A 23,762-nucleotide genomic window follows, 5' to 3' on the forward strand; every position below is an offset into this window, starting at 1 on the left:
CTGTATCCATGGCAACCATCTCTGGACCAACTCAAGTCCTTGTTGAGGTCTTTTGTTTCTCCAGAGGAAGTGATTAAAGGAGGTAAAAGTGAGAAAACCAAGAACAAAGAATGAGACTAGCCATGCTGACACTTATCCTCTGTCATGCTGCACTTTTGAAAAATCCTTCTCACTGCAAATATCAATGGACAGTGTCTACACTATTTAGACACCGAATACCAGTTCTCCTATTTGAGAGCGTTCTCTGGCGCTCTGGGGCGTGGGGACATAATGGCATCCTGAGGCTTGGACGCTAATGAGCTGAGATCATTACGCCAATTATTTTAACTTAGATCAGGACTTGGCTGTGACTGTGGAAAGGAACTAGGACCCACTGCTAGCTTAATTGCAGGCTTGGGGAAAAAAAGAGGATGAGCATAACAAAAGGCTTTTGAAGCAGTGCTGGGGAGGAGTCCATCACTAAACTCTGGTTACATTCCATCAAGTTGTAGTGCATCAGGCTATGGCAGGTTTAAGAGGGGCCACTTAAGTCAATACTGTTGAAAGCCAGCTCTGATTATGGTAGACAACAGAACATTTCAGAGACTAAAAAATTATTGCAAACTGCAATATTAGAGCTGACACAGTTAGATACCTAATGCCCCTGTTCTCTACAGACTTCAGCCCTGTTAAGTCACTGGCTGAATGCAATGCATCAACGACATAGTAAGATAGTAAGATGCTTCTTGTCTCAGGTAGATGCAGGAAAACTAATACATTTATTTCTTGTTAGTAAGACTATTGCAAGGCACTCCTCACTGGACTATGGACAGACAACAGTTTCTTAACCAGTAAGAACAAATTCGATCATATCACACCTGTTCACTCCATTGGCTTCCTGTTAGTTTCAGAATTGACTACAACATTTTACACCATGTCTACAAAACTCTAAATGACCTTGCTCCATAGTGCAGTCTCTGATCGTATGCAAGCCTACCAGAACTCTTCTGGCTCAGGTCTTTTAGTTGTTCCAAGTGTTAAAACAAAAATTGGTGAAGCAGCTTTTGGTTCCAGTGGTCCCAGCTGGTGAAACACGTTGCCAGATTGTATTAGATGTGCCAACATCAACAGTGTTTAGCAGATTGAAAACCTTGTTGTTTTCCTGTGAATTTGATTTTATTAGAAGTGTCATATTGTTCTACTTTGCTGAGTTTGCATATGTATGTGTTTATGATGTACATAGGCTTTTTTAGTGTGTGTCTTTATGTGTTCTCGATTTTTAATGTGAAGCACATTGCATCTCCATTGGAATGAAATGTGATTTGTAAATAGAATTTGGCTTTGCTATCACAATATTATTGACTCATTACCTCAGTATTGATCATTTGAAAAAGTTTGGTTCTGAGTGCAGCAGTGTTGTTTTTGACAACCATCTTAGATTTAGTCTTAGTCTTTTAGACTAAAATGCTTATTAGTTTTAGTCACATTTTAGTCACTTCTATATGTGATAGTTTTAGTCTAGTTTTAGTCCAATTTTTTTTTTAAAATAAGTATAGTCTTTTAACAAATTAATTTAGGTCAATAAGTATTGGAGATTGCTGTTGGGCAGTGTCACACATAAGTTGTGAAAATAGCAGCAGATCTATACGTTCAACACATTGTAAGCTTGCAGATCTGCTATTTTCACAAATAATAACAATAATAAAGGAATGGTTTTAGACATATAAGGTTTCCACCCAACGGCAAATTTCTGATCTAAGGATTGTGTATTAACAATATATAAAAAATATCCTTGTGGCGAGCCTTAAGGTGCCGCTTAAGGTTGGTCGTATTTTTTCCGCCTACTTTGTGGCCACATTTGTCACCGTCTTCCTTCACAATACACTCTGTTTTATTATCTGCTGGGTTATATTTAAAATACACTCATATGTCGTCTCTACGTTTGCGACCACCGAGCCCCTGTGTTGAAACTGCCTCCGCCATCATGGTCCATTGTCTGATGAGTAACAACAGTGTGACGTGTTGAGCAAGTTGTGCGCTGCACGCCAGGTGGTGGGCGTGACCAAACAAGGATAGACTGTAGGCAGCAGCAGATACTTTTTAGGTTTTAATTGACACACACAATAAGGAGAAATGTCACGCATTTTAAACGTCTGACAGATCACCCACTAACATTTTCGTCCATTCTCATCTCGTCAACGAAAACTCACACACGTCTCGTCATGTTTTCGTCATCAGAGAGCTATGTTTATCTCGTCACCGTCTTGTTATCGTCATGAAAAAAGTGGCGTCAACGAAATGATTTCATCATCGTCATCGTTGACGAAAACAACACTGGAGTGCAGTTACTTCATATGCAATATGTCTAAAATAGGCATGTGTAAGGTGGAAAGAAAGAATCACTAATAATGGCCAAGCAAGATACTGGTGGTTCATTTCACTCTAATTGGCGGACTTTCTGGGCAACACCTGGTCTGATTAGAAGAGACGGCACACATCCCACGTTGGATGGAACAGTTCTCATATCCAAAAATCTGGCTGAGTTTATTAGTACAACAAAACCATGACAACCCAGAGTTGAGACCAAGAGGCAGAGTTGCAGTACTAGACGCCTCTCTGCACTTCCATTAGAACAATTACCCACCCAAAACCACACAAAGTGTGTCTCCCCCCAACCATTTGGATCAGTTAAATTAAAAGTAATCAGAAGAGGGGTTATACATAAAAGTCAAATAAGAATAAACACCACCATTGTAATAGTACAACAAAATAGTTTAATTAAATATGGACTCTTAAACATTAAGGTCCAGTTTCTCAGAGAGAGATTAAGACTAATCCTAGACTAAAGACATGATTCTGTGAAAATGTTGGCCCTAAATCTCATCTAAAGATGTATAAATGATGTAATCTCAGATTATCATATTGATTTATTTTGTCTTACTAAAACCTGGCGGTGTCATGAAGAATATGTTAGCTTGAATGAGACCACTCCCCCCAGTCATATGAATATTCACATTCCTCGAAACAACGGCTGAGGAGGTGGAGTTGCTGTTGGAGTTTAAACACACCGTAAACCTTGTTGTGGCACAGGGCATTAAAATTGAATATTTAATATTATTTCCACAGAATCCTCTTTTCTCGGAACATAATTTATTAACTTAATGTCTACACTAGATGTCTATCATTTCCTAATACAACAGAGGACTCCCATTCTAACTTTAGTCCCCAATCATCTTGTTGATAGAGCTGCAGGCTCACTGTGAATTACACACAACTTTACTGACCCTTTAAAAAAGAAGGTGATAAAACAAGGCACAGATACAAAATTGGTGAAGTTATAAATAACCTCATAACTGCATTGGATGAATGATTTCTCTCTGTACTTTTTTTGTTACATCTTGGTGCTGCATTTGAAACCGTTGACCATCACATCCTATTAGAGACACTGAAACATTTATTTGGCATTAAAGGAACGGCACTAAGCTGTTTTAGCTCTGGAGTTGGGACTTTCAAATACATAATCTAATGATAAAACTACTCTAGATGGCAGTGCTATGGCCTCCAGCACCACCACAAGGAATCTGGGAGTTATCTTTTTTTCCCCTTTTTTAAAAAAGATTTATTTTTGGGCTTTTTGCCTTTTATTTACATTGTAACTGGCAGAGATGCCAACAGGAAGCAGGGAGAGAGAGAGGGGAAGCATAGGTCACTGGCCGGATTCGAACCACGGAGGCTGCGATTATGTGGCGTGCGCTCTAACCACAAGACCACCAGGGCACTCCCTGGGAGTTATCTTTGATAAGGATATGTCCTTTAGTTCTGACATAAACAAATTTAAGGAATGCTTTTTTTATCCTAAAATTGTAAAAAATAAAAAAATTAGGCACATCCTGTCTCAAAAAGATGCAGAAAAACTAGCCCACACATGTGTTACTTCCAGGCTGGATTATAGCAATTCCTTATTATCAGGCTGCCCCAACAGGTCTCTAAAGACTCTCCAGCTGCTTAAGAATGCAGCTGCATGTGTACTAACAAAAACTATCATATTTCTCACATACTAGCTTCTCTGCACTGCTTCCCGTTAAAATCCTTCTCCTCACCAACAAACCCCTTAATGGTCAGGCACCATCATATCTTAAAGACCTCATGGTATCCTATTTCAACTCTGGAACACTGCAGTTCCACAATGCAGGCTTAGTTGCGATTCCTACAGTCGAATGGGGGGCAGAGCCTTCAACTATCAGGCTCCTCTCGTGTGGAACCATCTTTCAGATTAGGTCCAGGAGGCAGATGCCCTCTTTACATTTAAGAGAAGGCTTAAAACTTTCCTTTTTGATAAAGCTCATTGTTAGGGCCAGCTCAGCCAGGCTTGCCTTGGTCCGTCCCCTAGTTATGCTGCTATAGACCTAGACTGCTGGGGGACTTCCCATGATGCACTGAACTCCTCTCCCTCTTCATTTGTACAAATGAATGTCCTATTAATGCATGTTACTAACTCTGTATCTTCTCTCTTCCCTGTAGCTTTCTGTTTTAGTGTCTCTTTCCTCTGTCCTCCTGTAGCTTTCTGTAGGTATTTCTGCCTCTGGAGCTGTAGAATCTGGATCTGTGCTTGCAAGCCACCCACTGTCCACTGTCATCATTATTATCACCATTAATATTACTATACATCGCTATTTGGAACTTGCATGGTGCTATATGCTTTCGTTCCTCCTGCTCTTTTTTTTCTCCCTCCCAGCCCTCTCTTTCTCAATCCAACCGGTCAAGGCAGATGGCCGCCCACCAAGAGTCCGGTTTTGGCTTTTTTTCCATTAAAAGGGAGTTTTTCTTTGCCACTGTCGCTAAGCTGGTCTTGTTGGGTCTTGTGTAAATACTATTGTAAAGATCATGGTCTAGACCTGCTCTACATGTAAAGTGCCCTGAGATAACTGAAAACTGACTTGACTAATAGTTTTCTTACTTTATCTAATTATTATGGTATAATAATAATAATAATAGAAAGACTCCGCCAAGATCTCATGTTCGAGCTCTACACTTTACACATAATGACACACTAGTCTGTCATTATGTTTCTCAGCCATGTAGCCAGGAGGACAGTAGTGTACACACAATAGTAGCTCACTCTCTGGTAAACACACATTTCTAAAGATCAAATCTCTTAGGCCCGTTTTCCACTCTTGTTATCTGAGCCTCCAGACCCTCTGCAGTGCAACAACTGTATTGCTTAACCATTTCAAGGTGCTACCCTTTGTTTCATTCTCTCTTGTTCTGTTTGGGTATGGCCTATAGAAAAAACAAGTCATGCTGGACCAGCTTTAAAACATATGAACTAACTCCACGTGAGTATGGAGAGCCCAGAGACTGGCAGGATTAGGTGTCAGAAAAACAGATGCAACAGATATTTCCTGCTGCTTGCAAATGCAGAGATTTGGGAATGGATGAGTTCACACAAAGGACAGTCTAACACGTAAGTGTTAGAAGCTTTCACATATTGACCCTTGATCTGACCTCCTAAACAACCTATAATTAGTGAAATTAATAACAACATACAGATCAGACATGACAGATTGTATCTCCTCATTCTTTACACAATAATAAGTGTGGAGTTAATTTTTTTTTCATTCTTTAAATTCAAAATGTATCTTATACTGGTATTTTAAGTCATACTTAGTACAGTAGTGTCATGTTAGTCGTATCCTGTCAGCAAACACAATGTCATGGTAATTACAACTTAACCAACCAGATGTTGCTACAATGCTACCTCCAACTTTGATGCCAAATATAACATAACCAATAACATAACCAGCTTTGTGATTGATTGACTGATTATTCATTACCAGTTATTTGATGATTAAAACACACTATAACTCAGCACAGCAGTAGTTACAGTCATAAAGCATATAAGCACAAATGAAGCGCATATGCTTATTTCCACTGTGTCCAATAAAACAATTCCAACAAATTACAAAACCATAACACCTATCAAAACACACATGCAAATTTCCCCATTGTGGGACTAATAAAGGAATATCTTATTTTATACCACACCCTGTCCAGATGAGCTATGATATTGCTCAAGGGAAAACAAAAAACAGTCAGTGCCCAAAAGGATTACCAGTATGATGACTAAATAAAGAAGATGAAATTAAACTCAACTAAAAAAATAAACACTAACTTAATTCATGAAATGAGTCTAAACTGTGTTGACTAACCCTAAGATTCATGTTCAACGCTTTACTAGTTTTAAGAGAAATGCATTGTCGCCATCTAGCGGCCGACTAGCCATTTTTACATTGTAAAATCTGCTTGAATACACTAAATTATTGAGTAAAATGCTTAAAAACACCACCAAATCAAACCTTTGTTCTACTGAGAGTGTTGTGTCGTGGTTGTTTACCTTATCAGGCTTATCATAATATATCCCGATGCATGGAAGCTTTGGTCCAATAATACTAGAATCCCTAAAAAGTTGTCCGCGGTGTTCATACGGTCCTTCTTTGAATTGGTAAGCGAATGTGATCTTCTTTATGGGAGGAGATCCACTAGATATGGTGATGTCTGACAGGAGTCCCGAGTACAACAAGTAACAAGCTAAAGGCAGGCCAATGACCGCACACAAAGTGACCCAGTCCGGCATGGTAGCTGAGTGGCAGGCGGCTCAGGTGCCGTTAGTTGGTTATTAAGATGCTTCCTAACACTAAATCCGGTTTAATTTTCTGCCACCGTCCAGCATTTTTTAAGAAACACTTATGCGGTTTTCAGATGGCATCAATCCGGATGGAACATTGAACTGTTTCACTGAACAAACGAAACAAAAATCAAATATACACATTGTACGAGACTTCCTGGAAAGTACCATTTTAAGCCGACGAAGGGGGTGTTTATATTTACAGGCAAATATAATGATATCCGTGTTCTTTAAGTGTCAATGTTTGCATCAGATTACATTATTTTAAGCCCATATCTTGCACCGATTGTTTGTCATTTTTTTTCCCAATGGAGGGTAAAAATCTGTTGATTTAGGGTAGGCTATTGTAAAGTCAAAAGTGTATACGTAATACGAAACACTAACACTAGTCATATATCATTAATAGTAGTTCGCAAACTTTTTCACGTCAAGGACCGCTAACTGTTAGATGTTTTATTACAGAAAGTGTATGAAACCCTTGAACAACATAGTTATACATTATGTCATAGTTTTACTTATGGGTGGAATTAAAGTGAAAATAAAGGACTCCCCTTTTTGCTGGGGACCACCAGGAACCCCCACTTATATTTTTGAATATAACTTTGTTTATACCCGAACACCACTTTGAGAACCACTGTAAAAGCGAGCTACTTCCTTGTCAGTGAAATAGCCTCGTGTGATTCTGAGTCCAACCTTCAAGAACTGCAATTACATTTTTTCCTTTGTGATTGAATCTAGTGAAGCACAAAGTTTAAAAGTTAAAAATATACATATTTTATAAATTGCTAAGTATTCGTGATAAGGGTTAGGGTCCCGCCCATAAATCAAGTGAGGGCTGTACTATAACTTGTTTGACACTGCACCGCCTGATTAAAGAAGTTAAGCACTTTTTCTACAATTAAGTTGTTCATCATCCTGTTCGGAATTCGCAAGAATGGCTGTGAGAAGGTTTTACGACCTGACCGCTAAGCTTCTGTCTGGAGAAACATTGAGTTTTTCTGCCCTGAAGGGGAAAGTTGTTCTTATTGAAAATGTAGCGTCTCTCTGAGGAACAACTATCAGGGACTACACTCAGATGAACGAGCTTCACTCTCGTTACTCTGCCGAGGGACTCTTTATCCTGGGTGTACCCTGCAATCAGTTTGGGTATCAGGTAGGCCATGAATTCAAAGAATATCCAAAATATGATACATGATTAGATATTTTTAGCCTATTTGTGCCTCTTCAGACTAACGAAAAATAACAATCAAAATTGTCAGAAATTCTGTCTTTCCATAAAACTACGGTAATGTTTTAAATACTTAGTTGCTTTTTGGAAAGTAGATCATTGTTCAGCTTTTAGGCTTCAGCACGACTCTTATTCAGTGGCGGAAGCAGCACATTGTTTAGCCTACTATCATTAAAAATATATCCTGCATTCAAAGTATTATGAGCAACGTTTAATTAAAGTAAGTAAAAATATGCAGCAGATATTGGACTTTTTCAAGTGTCATAATATACAGAAATATGCTGTATTATTATTTGATTATCATATGCATTAATATGGCAGTGCTTAATGTTGGAGCTGGTTGGCTATGTAGTTACATTTATAACAGTGCCTCTAATTTTATGATTTGAACATAATTATGTAGGCTATGTGGATACCTCCACCCTGTTTACATCACAGTGCTGGAGCAAATGTACTTATATTTTCTATACATCACTTTCCTTATTTTGTGTTTTTAATCAACCCAATGACTGTCTTCTCTGTAATTTATTTATTTGTCTTTTTTTTAATCACAGGAGAATGACAACAATAGTGAAATCCTAAAATCTCTTAAGTATGTTCGTCCAGGGAATGGCTTTGAACCAAATTTCCAGCTTCTTGAGAAGATGGATGTGAATGGAAAGGATGTCCACCCCTTGTTTGTATACTTAAAGGAAAAGCTCCCATCCCCCTGTGATGATGCCATAGCTCTCATGAATGATCCAAAGTTCATCATTTGGAGTCCTGTCAGTCGGAACGACGTCTCCTGGAACTTCGAGAAGTTCCTGATCAGTTCTGATGGGGAACCCTACAAGCGCTACAGCAGGAATTTCCTCACCATTGACATTGAGGCAGATATTAAAGAGCTACTAAAGAGGGTCAAGTAAAGTGTGCCATGACATCCAGGGTGGTGAACAGATAGGTTATCACTTATGACCAGCATGACCAAAAAGAGTAATCATTAGTCATACATGTGTTTTGGGTATTTTGTCATGGTTTCACAGTTAAAGCAGCACTCCTAAAAGATGTGATATTTCTTGTGCAGTACACTGTGGTTGTTCAGCCTATTTACTCAATGATGACACTCCTTGAAAACGTTTTTTGTGAGGGGAGTTTCTGATAAATATGTAAAAGCCTGACCCTACCACTGTGTAGGCAGTAACTCATATCACACTGGGAAGACTTAAATTGGAGAGAATAAACATTTTGTGTCAGAAGAAGTGGTACTGTCATGTATATACAATGCATACAAACACATAAACATGCCTTCAAAATATTAAGCATCTGGAAAATGTAGGGACTGTTGAAATATAAGTGGTGTTTGTTGAGGTGAATGAACTGTCAGAGTAAAAGTCATATCTTTGGCAACTTTAACGTTGCTAGGCAACCGACATAACGGTAGTTTTGACAGCCTTGCAAGGACTGGTTAGACATGTAGAAAAGTGGAGAGTGTTTTAAGTTAACTGTCTTCATTTTTACGTCCCACGGCCACGTTAACAACTCATAAGGGTAGTCCAATTAACTGTTTCTACTGCAAAAACACAGTAAACTTTCGTGGCCGCTCGTCATCCTCCCATCCCCATCACCTTAAACTGTTTTCAGTCACAATAATTGAACAGTAATTTTGTTGACGGTAATTATTTAACATTAACGTGTAATTTATATGCAAACATGTACTAAAGGTTGCTTGAAATTGATTTGTTTCCCCCATTACTCAGATATAGGGCAGTTCAATCAGCATTTCCCCGTCTACGGTTTCCTGGTTGAACGCAGGGGTAGTTGAACGCTAGCGTTACGCCTAGCTGCGACTCGTCCAACATGGCTGGCCAGGAAGATCCAGTGCAAAGAGAGATTCACCAAGACTGGGCGAATCGAGAGTATATTGAAGTCATTACGAGCAGCATCAAAAAAATCGCCGACTTTCTTAACTCCTTTGGTAAGGATCAGCTTTTGACGATACTAATGTGGATAATGATATAGAAAGCAAGATCAAGGTGGCCCGATAAGCTAAGCTAGCTATCCTGCTGTTTGCCAGCATTGATGTTGTTTTCTATGGCCACTCCCAGTTAGCAGTTAGCTTTAGCTGAATCGTGTTATTGCCTTGTGGACATATGACATGTTCGGTGTCTAGCTACCGTACGGGTTGTACTGCTTGTCAACTAATGTTATGTTCCCAATAAGTGCCAAAATTCAGATTTAATCGTAGTTATTTCGTTCGTTTGTTCAGACAGCTAATGGCTGCTAGGCCACCGAAACTGCTAATGCTAACTTTGCTCTTCCGTCAATAACGTTACACTTGCAGTTACACTAGCAGCAACATACTCATTGAAATGTTCTCTAAGCAGTGGTCATCCATAATGATGATGTTCATCTCCGTGTAGTATCGTCGACACATAGTATACAATGTCATGACTGTTCACGGTTACACACTAAATTCAATTTGTCACCCTCAGATATGTCATGTCGGTCCCGTTTGGCCACTCTGAATGAGAAGCTGACGGCGTTGGAGAGGAGGATTGAATATATTGAAGCAAGAGTATGTATATTGCATTATAATGTAAATAATCCACTCACTTTTCTTCTTTGAATATTTAAAAGTCATGTAACAATCACATCATTATGTTGTGCCTCTGACATTACAGGTGACAAAAGGAGAGACCTTGACCTAGAGACTCATCATGGAACGTCAAAGCATCCTAGAGCTACCTGCCCATCTCCCACCCTGACATTTTGGAATTAGTGTGATGGATTCCACCCTCCTTTTTACAGGAACATGTGGACCAGTTTTATATTATATGGCCTGGTTTTGTGTTGTTTTATTTCATGCCACATTTGTAAAGAATATTTTGGTCTGTCTTGGGTGTCAGTGACTCAAGCATCATCAATGTTACAAAACAAAAATAACCTCCATAATCATTGGTTTTAAAAAACATAGTATGGAGTTTGGTTCTGGTGTCAGCACAACTTGTCGGACCATCTGTGTTGTACACAGTGTCATTACCACAGCAGAGCTTTTATGAAGGGAACATCCTTGTGTGCCAAGTCGAACAAGTAATTGTGTAGTCATCTTTATTAAGAACCTTCTTGTACAGTGAACTGTTTGGTGATGTTTCAGGATTTAAATACTGTAATAAATGATTAACATTGACCATGTTTTGTGTTGTTATTGTATATACAGAGCTTTGGTACACATAGTGCAAGACTTCATTACATGAATGCTGAAATAAAATAATATGTAGGCCATAACATGTTATACTTTAGATGGTTTGTGTCCATAATGTACACTGATTGAAGACTTAATGAAACATTATGTGCATGGTATTGTGTAATAAATGCAGGCTGCTACTATACAATGAAACTTGCTAATAAAAAGTAAAATTATGAATAAATACAATATTGCCATAAACTACAATTAAGACCGACTGAAACAGCTATAAACAGTAAAATGGCGGAAAAAAGACGCAGGGGATTTTTGCCCGTAGTTTGGTCTTTCAGGCAGCGCTGTTAGCTCTACTCAGGTAGCACGTCTCCTTACGCTTCAGGAGGCAGACAGCTGGAACCTCCTCTGCGTTCACAACTTAACTCTCAACCATCGATAATGTCAATCTAAACGCAGATAATTATCAGAACCTGTGAAACACAACCAATGAAAGAGCAGTGTCGCCTGTGAGGCAAAATGTGGGGCTAATACCTATCTCTACCCAAAATGCACCGGGTTGTAGAGTACACCAATGCATTCTGGGATAAAGAAGGTGCCATAGTAGTGTTGTGAAAAGTCCTTGAACGTGAGATGAATTTTCTAACCCACAACTTTGCAAATACTGTTTTGGAAAGCGCTAGTGGCTTTTAACACTGTTAACAACCTACACTGGTGAGTTGCTGTACATTAAGACTGGAAACTGAAACCGTTTATAGCTTCTCATTGGCGTCGTTGAGTTTGAGTTAAGTTCTATGTGTTTGTTAACGGTGGACCCGGGTCCATGTAATGGTTTACTATCATTTTATTGTAGTCAGTTTTAAAATTGCCAGCTCAACTGTGCGGGTGATGTTCTGTGACTGAGCTTGATATTAAACATGGAGCTTTATGAATAGCTGAACTCCTGGTGTTTTTGTTTTGCAGCGGTCGTGTGTGGACGGAAGCATTTGGGAGAAATGGGAGCTGATAAAAGGTGAGTAAGCGCCAGCGCCGTTCGCCATGGTAGGTGTGGTTAGCTAAAAAAACAGCTGTTCCTTCCTCAAAGGCCGAGATAACCTGTTTTTACAATTTAGACACCTATCCGTTATTTATAAATCCATAATCCATAAAAAACTAATGTTCATAAAGCTTCTCTATTTCCAAAACCAGGTTAGTTTCAGTGTAACCCTTGTAGAGGTGTAACATAGTGTTACCACTTAATACAAGTTAACCTTTGTCTACTTTTTATAGCCAAATATAAATAACCTCTTGTATTTGCTTTAAAATACGTTCATCGTGGTCTCAAAAATTCGCATTTAAGGAAAATTATTTTCCGTCCTAATTTCATACTTCCCAGAGTTGCTATTTTATGGAAAAATCTGAATATCAAAGCAACATTAAAATCAATCTGCAATTAAAATGATGTGGGAAATGTTGAAAAATAGTAACAAAATAACTGGTGAGTAACTTCTTCAGCAGAGCAACGCATTGTGCTTTCCAATCTGTCAGAAAGTTGGATGTCAGAGCTGTAACTACCTGACATGAGACAATGTCCACTGGCCAACTGTTTGTGTTACTTTGTTACACAGCTTCTCTTTTATTACAACATGTATTGATAAATAGTTGTTCTTTATTTGAATATCTCTATTTTATGCTGCGTTATACTTCCACTTCCACCACATTTGAGAGTGCAATATTGTACTTTTGACTCCACTAGACGTTTAAAAGAATAGTTAGCAGTTACTCATCAGATTAAGAATTCACATATACAAAATGTATGATGAGCTTGTGAAATGCAAGCAAGTTGTGAAAGATGAACTACCAACCCAACATTTTCTGCAGAAAGGTCTCTTTACTTTTGGTACTTTAAGTGGCTTGTAAGAAATAATAATAATAATAATGAATGATGTTCGTTTACTGAAGTGTGTTCTTGAATACAGTACTTTAAGTTGTCATACAGTAGTTTTTGCATTGTTGTATTAGTATTGTACTTATGTAAACAATCAGAGTACTTCTTCCACCACTGGCTACCATAATAATAGAGGCAAGTTCACTAACAGAAATTCATGATGACTCAGTAATATGATTGATTGAATCATATTTTGAGAAATATCATGCAGCAGTATTTTACTCTTTTTTGCAATGTCTTGCTGAATAGGATTAGCCGGACTGAACGTAGCGGGAGATATGGCTCTGAACAGTCTCGTGATGAATCGGAATGGCGCGACAGACGAGACAGAGACCAAGAGCGTGATCACAACATGCGTCGCTGGGGAGAAGAGAGACGTAGCGACCGTTATGAAGGAGATCGTCGAGGATCGCGAGACAGTCCAGAGGTATTTATTTCAATATTCAGTGACTTTTCATGTATTATAATGTTTGAGTACATATATAGTTGTTTGGTGACCTCCACACTTAACTGACACACTGATTCATTTGTATTCAAGCAAAGAGAGCGGAAAAGACGAAATAGTGATAGATCAGAAGATGGTTATCACTCTGATGGAGATTACCCAGAGCAGGACTACAGACGGGAACCTGGAGAGGAGAAGAAGAGCAAGACTATCATGCTCTGGGGTCTGTCTCCTCATGTCACTGAGGAAGATGTAAGTCTTTTCATCTTGTTTGCAGATTGTCAGCCTCTTGTGTGTTAAGTTTATGTCAATCTTTGTGCACCACTAACCCTGTAAGATGAATGGAGCTAGTTTTGAATCACTATGTTAACGTACTGTCTGTATGTTGGTTTTTTTTTTCAGATTTGTTTTGCCATAGACCAACTGGAGGGACCCCAGCCAGTAGATGTCAGGTTGATGAAAAAGAAGACAGGTGAGAAGCAGATATACGACGGACTCCGATCTTCCCCCAGTCTTTGACCATAGGGCCAATCTGCTTCCTTTCAGACCCATTTTCCCATAGCAGCTAGGAGAGATTTGTACTAGGTTACTTTTAAAATGAATTAAAATGTTGATTAAAGACTTACCATTTCAGTTCATTGTAAATATTTTTAAGGTAAGTAAGAACAGCAATAACAGTTTTAAGAAAGTACATTGGCAGACACACTCTTTGTTTTTGAGAGTGGTGTAAACAATGGTATTCAACAGGATTTTTTGCTATGGTAAAACTCCTATGGAGTGGCCTATTGTTTACCAAACAGGGCCTGGGTCGTGAAGCAGTTTGTGGAACAGTTTGAATAATATGCCCATGGACTCTTAACTAACACGCCTCCCGTCTATATTTGAATGCTGTCTCTAGGTATAAGCCGTGGTTTCGCCTTCGTGGACTTTTATCACTTGCAAGATGCTACCCGATGGATGGAGACCAATCAGGTTGCTTCACAATCGCCAAGTCTAGTTTTAATCTTGGGGATCTTGGAAAAATAACCAAAATGGCAACCACAATGCATTGATTAAATAGTGTGGAAACTGTACAGATCTGTTTGAAAAATCCATGGATTGAAAGCCACAGGGCATAAATATTTGTATATTAAGAGATGATTATATTCATGATACATAACTGTTTTAACACGTTTTTCTGGTTAGTTTATTGTAATGGCAGTAACATCAAACCTACAGATTTAACTGGTATTGTGAGGTCATTTCCTTAATTAATATGTAATTAAGATAATGATCACACTATCTTTACCTTGCTGTTAGCAGCATTATCCATGAGATTTCAGAGTTTAATGTAAACTCTAACTAATCTTTTTTAAAAGTTGAACCCTTACTAGATGGGGCATTTTAAATGTTTTTCTTTTTTGTTTTAGAAAGTCATTTTCTCCTTTTACCATTTTTGTGGGAAGAGATTTTGTGGGAATCTCTGGTTTTACAGAAAGCAGCCAAAGTTGTCTGTTAGGGTCACATTATACACTTTGCTCCAGCTCAGCCTGAGCACTCGGGTCCCAAACACTTAAAGAACCCTCTATACATGCTCACATATACATCATGTGCCTGTCTTTAACACAAAGGCTATGTGTGGGGGTCCCTCTCCCCGTTCGCTCCCTTCCAACACTGCTTGCTCTGTTGATGAGATTAATGCTTTCCACGAATATTTGAGTGATACTTGTCCTCCTCTTTCAGAAACGTCTGACCATCCAAGGCAAAAGCGTGGACATGCACTACAGTCACCCCAGAAACAAGTATGAAGACTGGCTCTGCAATACTGTAAGTTAATGATTTTTCTTGATTTCATGACCACATTATCAAAACTAAAACACCCTCACACACATAAATTTGGCATATGAGTTAAGGTTTTTTGCAGTCCTGTTACCTTATTTCGTGGTTCACCTACATTTGGATAAATGGTAACGGTTAGGTTGTTTCTCGGGTAAGCATGGTATGCTGCACAAATATAGATTGCGTGTTCTCTGAGGCAGCACTGTTCAGGGCTTTAGTAGGTGTATAATAAAAATGATGTGAACGGTTACTTGCAGTGTGGCCTGTACAATTTCCGGAGGAGGCTGAAGTGCTTCAGGTGTGGAGCAGCCAAAGCTGGTAAGTAGCTAAATCAACAAGAGGCCACTGACTCCGACATCCAGGCCCTGAGGCAACAGTGCTGGGATGCAGCACAAACTTTGTGCTTTTGGAGTTGTAGAAGCCTAGTAAACCAAATTCTATGGATTATATGGTGGTGTTTCTGATCTAGAAAATGTCCATAGATGGGGAAATAGCATGCATTTCTGTCCTGAGAACAATACAAAATGGGTACAAAACATAATCCTTATGAAATAGTCTCTATGATGTTGTAAACACTCAACGTTTCTTAGCGCACATTTTTAATACTTTGACATCATACCTCATTTCCAGTTCTTTGATTACACAGTTCTGAAGGTTATGTTAATGCATTTCTTACTTCTCTCATTCTCTCAACAGAAAGTGAGACCAGCAATAATAATGGAGCCACAGAAACTCAACCCAGTGGAGATTTCTATGGCGACAGTAAGGACTTGCTTCATGAAATATATCACTTTTTTTGGAACAAAAATGTCACTAGCTGTTGTAGATTGTTTTTTAATATCGACTTTTGTCTTGTACAGCAATCATCCTGAGAAATATTGCACCTCTAACCACCGTGGAAGCCATCATGACAGCCCTGGCACCATACGCTAATCTTTCTTCGAATAACATTCGCCTCATCAAGGACAAGCAGACGGGCCAGAACAGGGGCTTTGCTTTTGTTCAGCTGTCTTCTCCTCTGGTAAGTGATTCTCTAACATCTAACACTTTAACTGTTTTTCGATGTCATAATTTACTTTCATACAACAACCAACCATTGATCAATGGTTTCCTTATGGCCTTGCTACAGATACAATACTTCTTAGTTGTCCTAAAAGCATGTCACTGATGAAATGGCCACCTCACTGATGTCTGCATACTACTTAAAATGTGTTTCACAGGAGGCCTCCCAGCTGCTGACTATCTTACAGGGACTGCAGCCTCCTCTAAAGCTGGATGGGAAAACAATTGGAGTGGATTATGCTAAGAGTGCTAGAAAGTAAGTAAAGCTCAAGTGTTTAGTGTACCTTTTTCTTTGACAAAATTTCCTAAAGTTACCTGTTTTGTCCACAATAAAGATGGGAGAGACACCAATACCAATACTCCAATTAAAGATGGGAATACCCTTTTTTACCTTTTTAGGGACCTTTTGCTACCTGATGGGAATCGTGTCAGTGCCTTCTCTGTTGCTAGCACAGCCATTGCTGCAGCCCAGTGGTCCTCAAGTCAGGTAGGTTCATTTTTCTCTCAACATCATCCTATTTATTATCTCCAAGTATGAATATAACACACTCATAGTTATGCTTTGCCTTTTCAGCCACAGCAGACCTCAGAGGGAATGTCAGAGTACAGCTACTTGCAAGAAGGCTATAATCCAATGTCACAGGTTAGTAGTGCAAAAGAAGTAAACACTGTAACTATTAACCTGAAGGAATACCATGTTTGATGGCTTTGTTTAGTTTCTTAAAGGTTGCATACAGTAAAATATGGCTGTACGGTAACATCGAGTAGCTGCTGACATTGACAGCATGTGTCTTTAGAGAAATCGTATTTCTCTAAACTTAAAGTAGAATCCTGATAATAGCATTTAAGATATGAGATGCAAGGCTGTACCTGTTAATCATGACAATGTTTGAAATATTGACCCAGTGGTAGAAATGTTATGTATCTTTATCTCTGAGTACTAACTGGTGTCGGTTGGATAATAGCTCAAGCTAGTATTAAAAGCTTGAGTTAGCTTGTGTCACACTGAAAAATAAATCTATGTATTTCAATAAATATTTTTTTCCCAATAGGACTACCAAGCATACTACCACCAAGCAGCGGGAGCCAGCACCTCTCAGGGAAATGGTATTTTAGGAGGTACAAAATGCTTAATCCTTATTGCGATGTTGGGGCAGTTCTGGCCATGCTTTGTATAATTTTAGATAGTTTTAATTATAAAAACTAAACATATTGTAGTTAGGACTTCCTTTTAAAACTACTAACTACTATCAATGCATTTATAAAGCAAAAGTGTAAGATGTTTTAACATTTGTTTACCATAAGGCTGTAAGACCAAAAACGCGACAGTATTAGTTAAACCCATCATTTGAAAACAACAAACACAGACAAAATATCTCTTGTATATTCTATATACAGCAGATGTGTATATGCAATATATAAATGCTGTATTTTAAACAGCATAGTTATTTGACCTTGTTTGCACAGAAACGTTGAGTATTTGAGAAATTCACAGAGCTTTACTTATCTCATTTTAGCAGCGCCAGGTGTAAAGATTGTTCCAACTGCCGCTGGAGTAGTTATCTCACAGAGTGCACAAGTCTACCCAGCCCATTTAATCGCTCAGCCTGCTGTTCAGGTAACGTACATATTTTGATTGATTCTGTACTTACACTAAAGTGCCATTATTTTAAAAAAATCAGGGCGTAACAATTACATTAATTGCAGGCTTTTCCACTCTCCCAGACATTGGAAGCAAAACCCCACATGGGAAATCTTTCAGGTGTTGAAGCTGTGTCTGTGCCTGTTGCTACTCTTGCTGCTGCCACTGTTACAGCTACCAGTACCTTAACAGCCTCTGGACAGACAGCAGACAACAGCACTGGTATGAGCACACAAGATCGCTTAAAACATGTTCTGTTGAAGTCTTGCACGCATAAAGAGAACATTTTCATCTTCTGATCACTGCATTGTACAGTATATATCAGTTTGCTTTGGGACATTGTAGTATGAGAACATTATGCAATTCCTAAATATTTATGAGAGGAATACAAATTGAGATGCAAACCAACTCAAAGCTCTAAATTTGCAAACAACACACCCAAGAAGAGTTTTTTTTATATGGCTGACTTAATATATGGACCATCCAACTGTACCTGAGGTTACTCGATGGTGAAGAATTCTCCAGACACTTGTTTTGTCCCGGTAGTACTGTATTTATACTCTGGATTTGCGTTTTGAAAAACGGCGTAACTACCACGTTTTCTTCAGTAGTTTTAATGAAGTTATGTTTTATAATTCCCAGTTGTTCCTGATACATCTTCATATCAGTATGATGAGTCCTCTGGCTACTATTACGATCCTCAAACTGGTCTCTACTATGACCCAAACACACATGTAAGTAGTGCCCAACCACCTCATGAGTCACTGGGTTTTCTGTCATATTGGTAAGAGTCATGGGAGTTTACATTATTTTGATTATATACATTGGTGTCTATCTCCTTTCAGTATTACTACAACTCTCAGACTCAGCAGTATCTGTACTGGGACAGTGAAAAACAGACATATGTCCCTGCCTCAGTCGACACAAATAACATTGCGAGCGGCTGTGCAGCAATGGGCAGCAAAGAATCTAAAGAAGGCAAGGAGAAAAAGGAGAAGCCCAAGAGCAAGACTGCTCAGCAGGTATTGTTAAAAATCCAACATCAGAACATATGGCATGTTTGTGCTATAGCCAGAAGTTCTTGATATTTTTCATATTTGAGTTCATTGGACTTTTTTTTTCATGATCCAATCTGTTTGGTTCTTTTAGATTGCGAAAGACATGGAGCGGTGGGCTAAAAGTCTCAACAAGCAGAAGGAGAATTTCAGGAGTAGCTTTCAACCTATTAGTCAAGAAGAGAGGAAGGAAGCAGCTGCTGCTGATGCTGGCTTCACTTTGTTTGAAAAGAAGGTACAACAGTAGAATTCTGAGTTTTGCTGGGACTAAATACAATTTGAGCTTTGTCCTGAATGGATTGATTTGATTTCTCAGCAGGCCGGGGGGCTAGACAGATTCATGCCAGAGGTGTTAAATAGCCCTGAAGAGGAGGCACCGACTAGCTCAGTTAACTCTTCCAAGGTAAGTGGTTTGTACATCCCTGGATTTCGGGAGGCTGAACCTTTCTTTTTCAGTTAGGAGTTATTGTGAAACCCTCCACTTGTATTCTGGCCTTACTTTAACTAACAATATTTTAACCTGCCTTTGTCTATCTGTGGTGGTGTTAGTGTGGCCTTGTGGCAGCCTACAGTGGAGACAGTGACCCTGAAGAGGGAGGAGCAGAGCCTGATGGTGGTGACAAATTCCAGGACAAGATGACAGACTGGAAAAAGATGGCCTGCTTGCTGTGTAGGAGACAGTTCCCCAATAAAGAGGGACTAATTAGACATCAGCAACTCTCGGACCTCCATAAGGTAACATTATGCAATTACTTTCTCAATGTAGGAATATGAAATGTTCACTCACTGGTCAAGGAAACCATAAGATCATTTATTCACTGAAGAATCATCTGTCTGTCTGATCTATCCTAGAAAAACCTGGAGGTTCACCGCAGATCCCAAATGAGTGAAGCAGAGCTGGAGGAGTTGGAGAGAAAAGAGACTGAGGTATGACTGAACAAATAATAACTCAATAGCTAGTGAGTCATATTGTTCCCCTGTTAAAGTGACTGCTTTATACATTTCAAACTGTCTTCACTCTTCTAGTTGAAATATAGAGACAGAGCAGCAGAGAGGAGAGAAAAATATGGCATCCCAGAACCCCCAGCACCCAAAAAGAAGAAATTTAGCCAACCAACACCAGTCGTGTAAGCAATTTTGTTATTTAAATAACTGATATAATACTATTTTTCTAGTTCTTGCACAGCCCAAATTTTTTAATCTTGTGTGTATTTATTAAAGTTTAAATATTCCTTTTTCTCCTGTATAGTAACTATGAGCAGCCCACCAAAGACGGCCTTAACAGTGACAACATTGGAAACAAAATGCTGCAGGCAATGGGCTGGAAGGAGGGTAAAGGTCTTGGTCGCAACCAGCAAGGCATCACTGCACCAATTGAGGTATTTAAAACTTTTAAAGTAAGGGTGCACCCGGTACCCAAAGTTAATATTTGTGGATGACTTAAAAACAATACTTTTGGTTTTCCTCCTCAGGCACAGTTGAGAACAAAGGGAGCTGGTCTCGGTGTTAAAGGCACCAACTACACCCTCTCTGCCTCAGACACGTACAAAGACGCAGTCCGTAAAGCCATGTTTGCTCGCTTCACTGAACTGGAGTGATCTGCTGGCGAAATGTTGCTTTTTAGGTGGACTCATTGTCGGATGGTGAGGTGGAGCTTCACCCTGTCTGAATCAACAATGTCTGTGAAAAGGATTTGGACTCCTGTATTGATTTTTACTCCATGTATGATCTATGATTATTTTGCCTCTTGCCATAATGGTTAAACCAGACAATAGAAATAATCTGTAATGGAGGCGTATGAAGATGGTGAATAATATAATTTATAAATTGTACATATGCACAGTAAATTTCCTTCCCTTGTTTACATATTTGTTTTATATTTCTTCTGTGGTAATGGTTTCTTTTTTCCCAGCATGTTAAAAAAAATTGTACAGTTTTACAAAAAATGTCTACAGAAAATAAATGATATCAGTGATTTATTATGGTCTTTCTTATATTTTATCACCTGAGCAGAAATGTTTTTTTAAAGGCCATTTAAACATTCCTTATTCATTACTACGGCTGTCAACGTTAACTTGATGATGTGTTATTTATGCAACATCATGGCTCTGCCTCCTAAAAGACTCATGTCAACGCCTCAGCAATCAGAAAATTCTCATTTTACCCATTGTAAATTTGCCAAAAAATGAACGCAACATAAACCATGTGGCAGTGAAGTTGGTTCTTTTGGTTATGCGGCGCCATCTGGTGGTCAAATCAGTAACTCATAGTCTGGTTTAAGAAGATAACTAAAACGAGGGTTTGTGTGTACAGAATTACATCAATGACAGGACTATCGGTGTGCAAAATATAAATGCAGAAATGTGTATGCCTGTGTGAGAGAGAGAGAGATTTATAAATTATTCCTCTGTAGTGGCTTGTGGCTAACAGAAAGCTAATTTGTCCAAAGAAAAAGACCTGACATAAAAGCAGAAGAGACACGCTCAATTAGTATTTATTAAAAAAATCAAAAGAGAAGATAAATGCAATGTTTCAACCAGGCCTAAATCAGTGAGATATATGGGTTAAAAAGAAGTTAAGACTTGAGCAAGTATTCCTTCAGTTCATCTTGCAGTTTAGGGGCTCAGCGACCCTGACCCCTCAACATACAAAATTACATGTCACAGTGCAATTGTGAACATGCATTCAGGCTTTACAAAATCATCAAGTGTTCACTTTCTTTTTTATCTAAGTAGATCTCCCTCAATCAGATGTTCCCCTGTGCTCATTTTAAACAATTCAATATTTTTTTCTGTCTCAGATTCCTTAAATTGTCCCGTCACCTATAAAAATATTATATAGTTTCCACTTTCACTGAGTGAAGTCTTTAAACCAACATCAGTCTTGATATTAACTACCAAATATTCATTCATTTTCAGACTTGTAATCCTTTAAATGCCAGTTTTTGGCAGAGAGGGGTGGGGACTATTTTTACCCGATAACGTCTATCTCTTGCACCAACATACACATGCACTAGTCCATACACACATGCCACTCTCTGACATCCATATCAACACACATCATTTTAGTAGCATACATTTGCACCATTGGTCTGCAGTACTCCATAATATAGCAATAATTCCCCTAGTGGAATCCAGAAAAATAGCATGTATTTTCCCCATAGGGCACACATAAGAAAATGGTTCAATCGCAATGGGAAATAGTAGAAACCACATTTTTGAAGCCAGGGCTCTGGATTGAAAAGTCTCATATAATAGAGTGTATGATTGTATGCTGTAATGATTGTAGGATCAAAAATTGTGAGTTGAAATAAGGCAATTTCTGTCCATTTGGATCTGGGTGTCTTTATTTTGATTACACAGTTTATTATACGCTTATAGGAGCCAAGGTTGAAATTCCAACATTTGAAATAAATAAATAAATCCACACCCTTGTCACAAAAATGGGAGATTTCACTAATCTTGCAGCAAAAAAATGTACAGCACAACTCCACATCTCTCCATTTAATAGCCATGTAGAGCTCCTCCTTCTCAATTAAGCCCCTTTTCCACATACACTGCAACCCTAAAATGTTCTGGACATTACCCTGAGAAGCTGAATGTGTGAATACAAATGTCTGAATCAGTCAGACGAGACGTTAAATCCTGCCAGCTCCCTAATACAAAGCCCATGAAATGTCCAATTGAGCTCATGTGTGAATACAGCAGTGAATTCTCTGGAGAATTCACAGCGAATGATTGGGATAAACAGAGACTTAAGTACAGCATCAATGACTTCCAGCAGTCAACTCCTGTCTTACACAAAGCCACTATTTTATGGATAAATGCAGTAGGCCAACTAAGCTGCATTGTTTTGACTGGGGTTGAATGCTCCACTGTGAAGTTGATGCTAGTGGCAGAGAGGACTTCTGTGATGTCTCGCAAAATAATTCCAGAGTTAATTCCATTGTCCAGAGTTCATGTGAAATAGGCTTTAAAGACAAAGGTAGAAAAGTAGATAGATAGATAGATCTATGTAATTCATCTTGACACGTCAGTTTCCTGTAAATAAGAAAGTACAGTGTATGGTTTCTTACAGCGCTGATCATGTCTGTTGAGCAAGAAGCCAAACTGTTTGTCCTCTGATAAATGCAGCATCAGTCTGTGATATCATCACACTAATGAATGGAAAATGTAATTGAGTATTTTGTGTCTGTTTTTAGACATGGTTATTAATGATTAAATGATCAAAGTGCTAAATGTGAGATCAGATTATTTTCTTATACTTGCATGTAGGTCCAGCAAGGGGCACTGTTGATCACAATTTAAAGGCTCTTTTTCCCCCACTGGCAGACTCTTGCCTGAGTTGTCTAATATCGATCAAAATAAACATTAAGTGTGCTTTAAATTTTGCCAAAGTTACATAATCGTTGTGAAGCAAAGCTTTTCTGATGAAGCTGCAATAAGCAACATTAATATAACTTTGACGTAATGCAGGCTTAATGTTTATGTGATGGATTAGATTATTCGAATATTAAGTTTAAAGAGTCTGCTGAGGGACTTTCATGTTGTACAGAAATGGATGTGGACCAATAGCTGCCTGGAACAAAAGGAACAATACACTCAAAAATGTTAAATACACAAGCATGATTTGCAAAATTAAATGTAATTAGAAAACCATCAGTATTTTCCTTTAAAGTCAATTCTTTGGTACTTTAAATGACTGCAATCAGAAAATAAAAGATACAGTAATTAGAGTCAATATTAG

At 38.6% G+C, this 23,762-nt stretch overlaps 4 protein-coding genes across 5 annotated transcripts in view; 3 read left to right on the forward strand and 1 right to left on the reverse strand.

The window, feature by feature from the left end:
• LOC133977569 (testis-expressed protein 264) overlaps positions 1-6,792 on the reverse strand; it is a 36,649-nt gene extending 29,857 nt beyond the window's left edge. Inside the window, exon 1 of the mRNA XM_062415766.1 lies at positions 6,374-6,792. Within this exon, the coding sequence (XP_062271750.1) occupies positions 6,374-6,613 (240 nt within the window). The 5' untranslated portion in view covers positions 6,614-6,792. The remainder of the gene's footprint in view (positions 1-6,373) is intronic.
• Positions 6,793-7,486: 694 nt separating this feature from the next.
• gpx1a (glutathione peroxidase 1a) lies at positions 7,487-9,121 on the forward strand. The gene is made up of 2 exons (XM_062415767.1): positions 7,487-7,817; positions 8,447-9,121. Exons 1-2 carry the CDS (start codon positions 7,599-7,601, stop codon positions 8,795-8,797), a joined length of 570 nt encoding a protein of 189 aa, XP_062271751.1. The 5' UTR covers positions 7,487-7,598; the 3' UTR covers positions 8,798-9,121.
• Positions 9,122-9,683: 562 nt separating this feature from the next.
• brk1 (BRICK1 subunit of SCAR/WAVE actin nucleating complex) lies at positions 9,684-11,058 on the forward strand. Its single transcript, XM_062415823.1, has 3 exons — positions 9,684-9,846; positions 10,364-10,446; positions 10,553-11,058. The coding sequence occupies exons 1-3, from the start codon at positions 9,729-9,731 to the stop codon at positions 10,577-10,579; spliced, it is 228 nt and encodes a 75-aa protein (XP_062271807.1). The 5' UTR covers positions 9,684-9,728; the 3' UTR covers positions 10,580-11,058.
• A 583-nt stretch (positions 11,059-11,641) lies between these two features.
• On the forward strand, positions 11,642-20,991 carry rbm5 (RNA binding motif protein 5). 2 transcript variants are annotated; one of them, XM_062415762.1, is made up of 25 exons: positions 11,642-11,781; positions 12,031-12,079; positions 13,244-13,421; positions 13,533-13,691; positions 13,842-13,911; positions 14,338-14,411; positions 15,162-15,245; positions 15,515-15,575; positions 15,954-16,019; positions 16,118-16,278; positions 16,478-16,575; positions 16,719-16,806; positions 16,894-16,962; positions 17,372-17,438; positions 17,837-17,937; positions 18,027-18,183; positions 18,604-18,695; positions 18,807-18,983; positions 19,111-19,251; positions 19,333-19,419; positions 19,566-19,751; positions 19,869-19,943; positions 20,043-20,143; positions 20,266-20,395; positions 20,489-20,991. In XM_062415762.1, the coding sequence occupies exons 2-25, from the start codon at positions 12,063-12,065 to the stop codon at positions 20,612-20,614; spliced, it is 2,565 nt and encodes an 854-aa protein (XP_062271746.1). In that variant the 5' UTR covers positions 11,642-11,781; positions 12,031-12,062; the 3' UTR covers positions 20,615-20,991. The 2 variants fall into 2 exon arrangements, with proteins under 2 accessions (XP_062271746.1, XP_062271747.1); XM_062415763.1 differs by having other exon boundaries at positions 18,045-18,183.
• The last annotated feature ends 2,771 nt before the right edge of the window (positions 20,992-23,762 follow it).

Source organism: Scomber scombrus, chromosome 3 (genome assembly GCF_963691925.1).
Source record: "Scomber scombrus chromosome 3, fScoSco1.1, whole genome shotgun sequence".
NCBI lineage: Eukaryota > Metazoa > Chordata > Actinopteri > Scombriformes > Scombridae > Scomber > Scomber scombrus.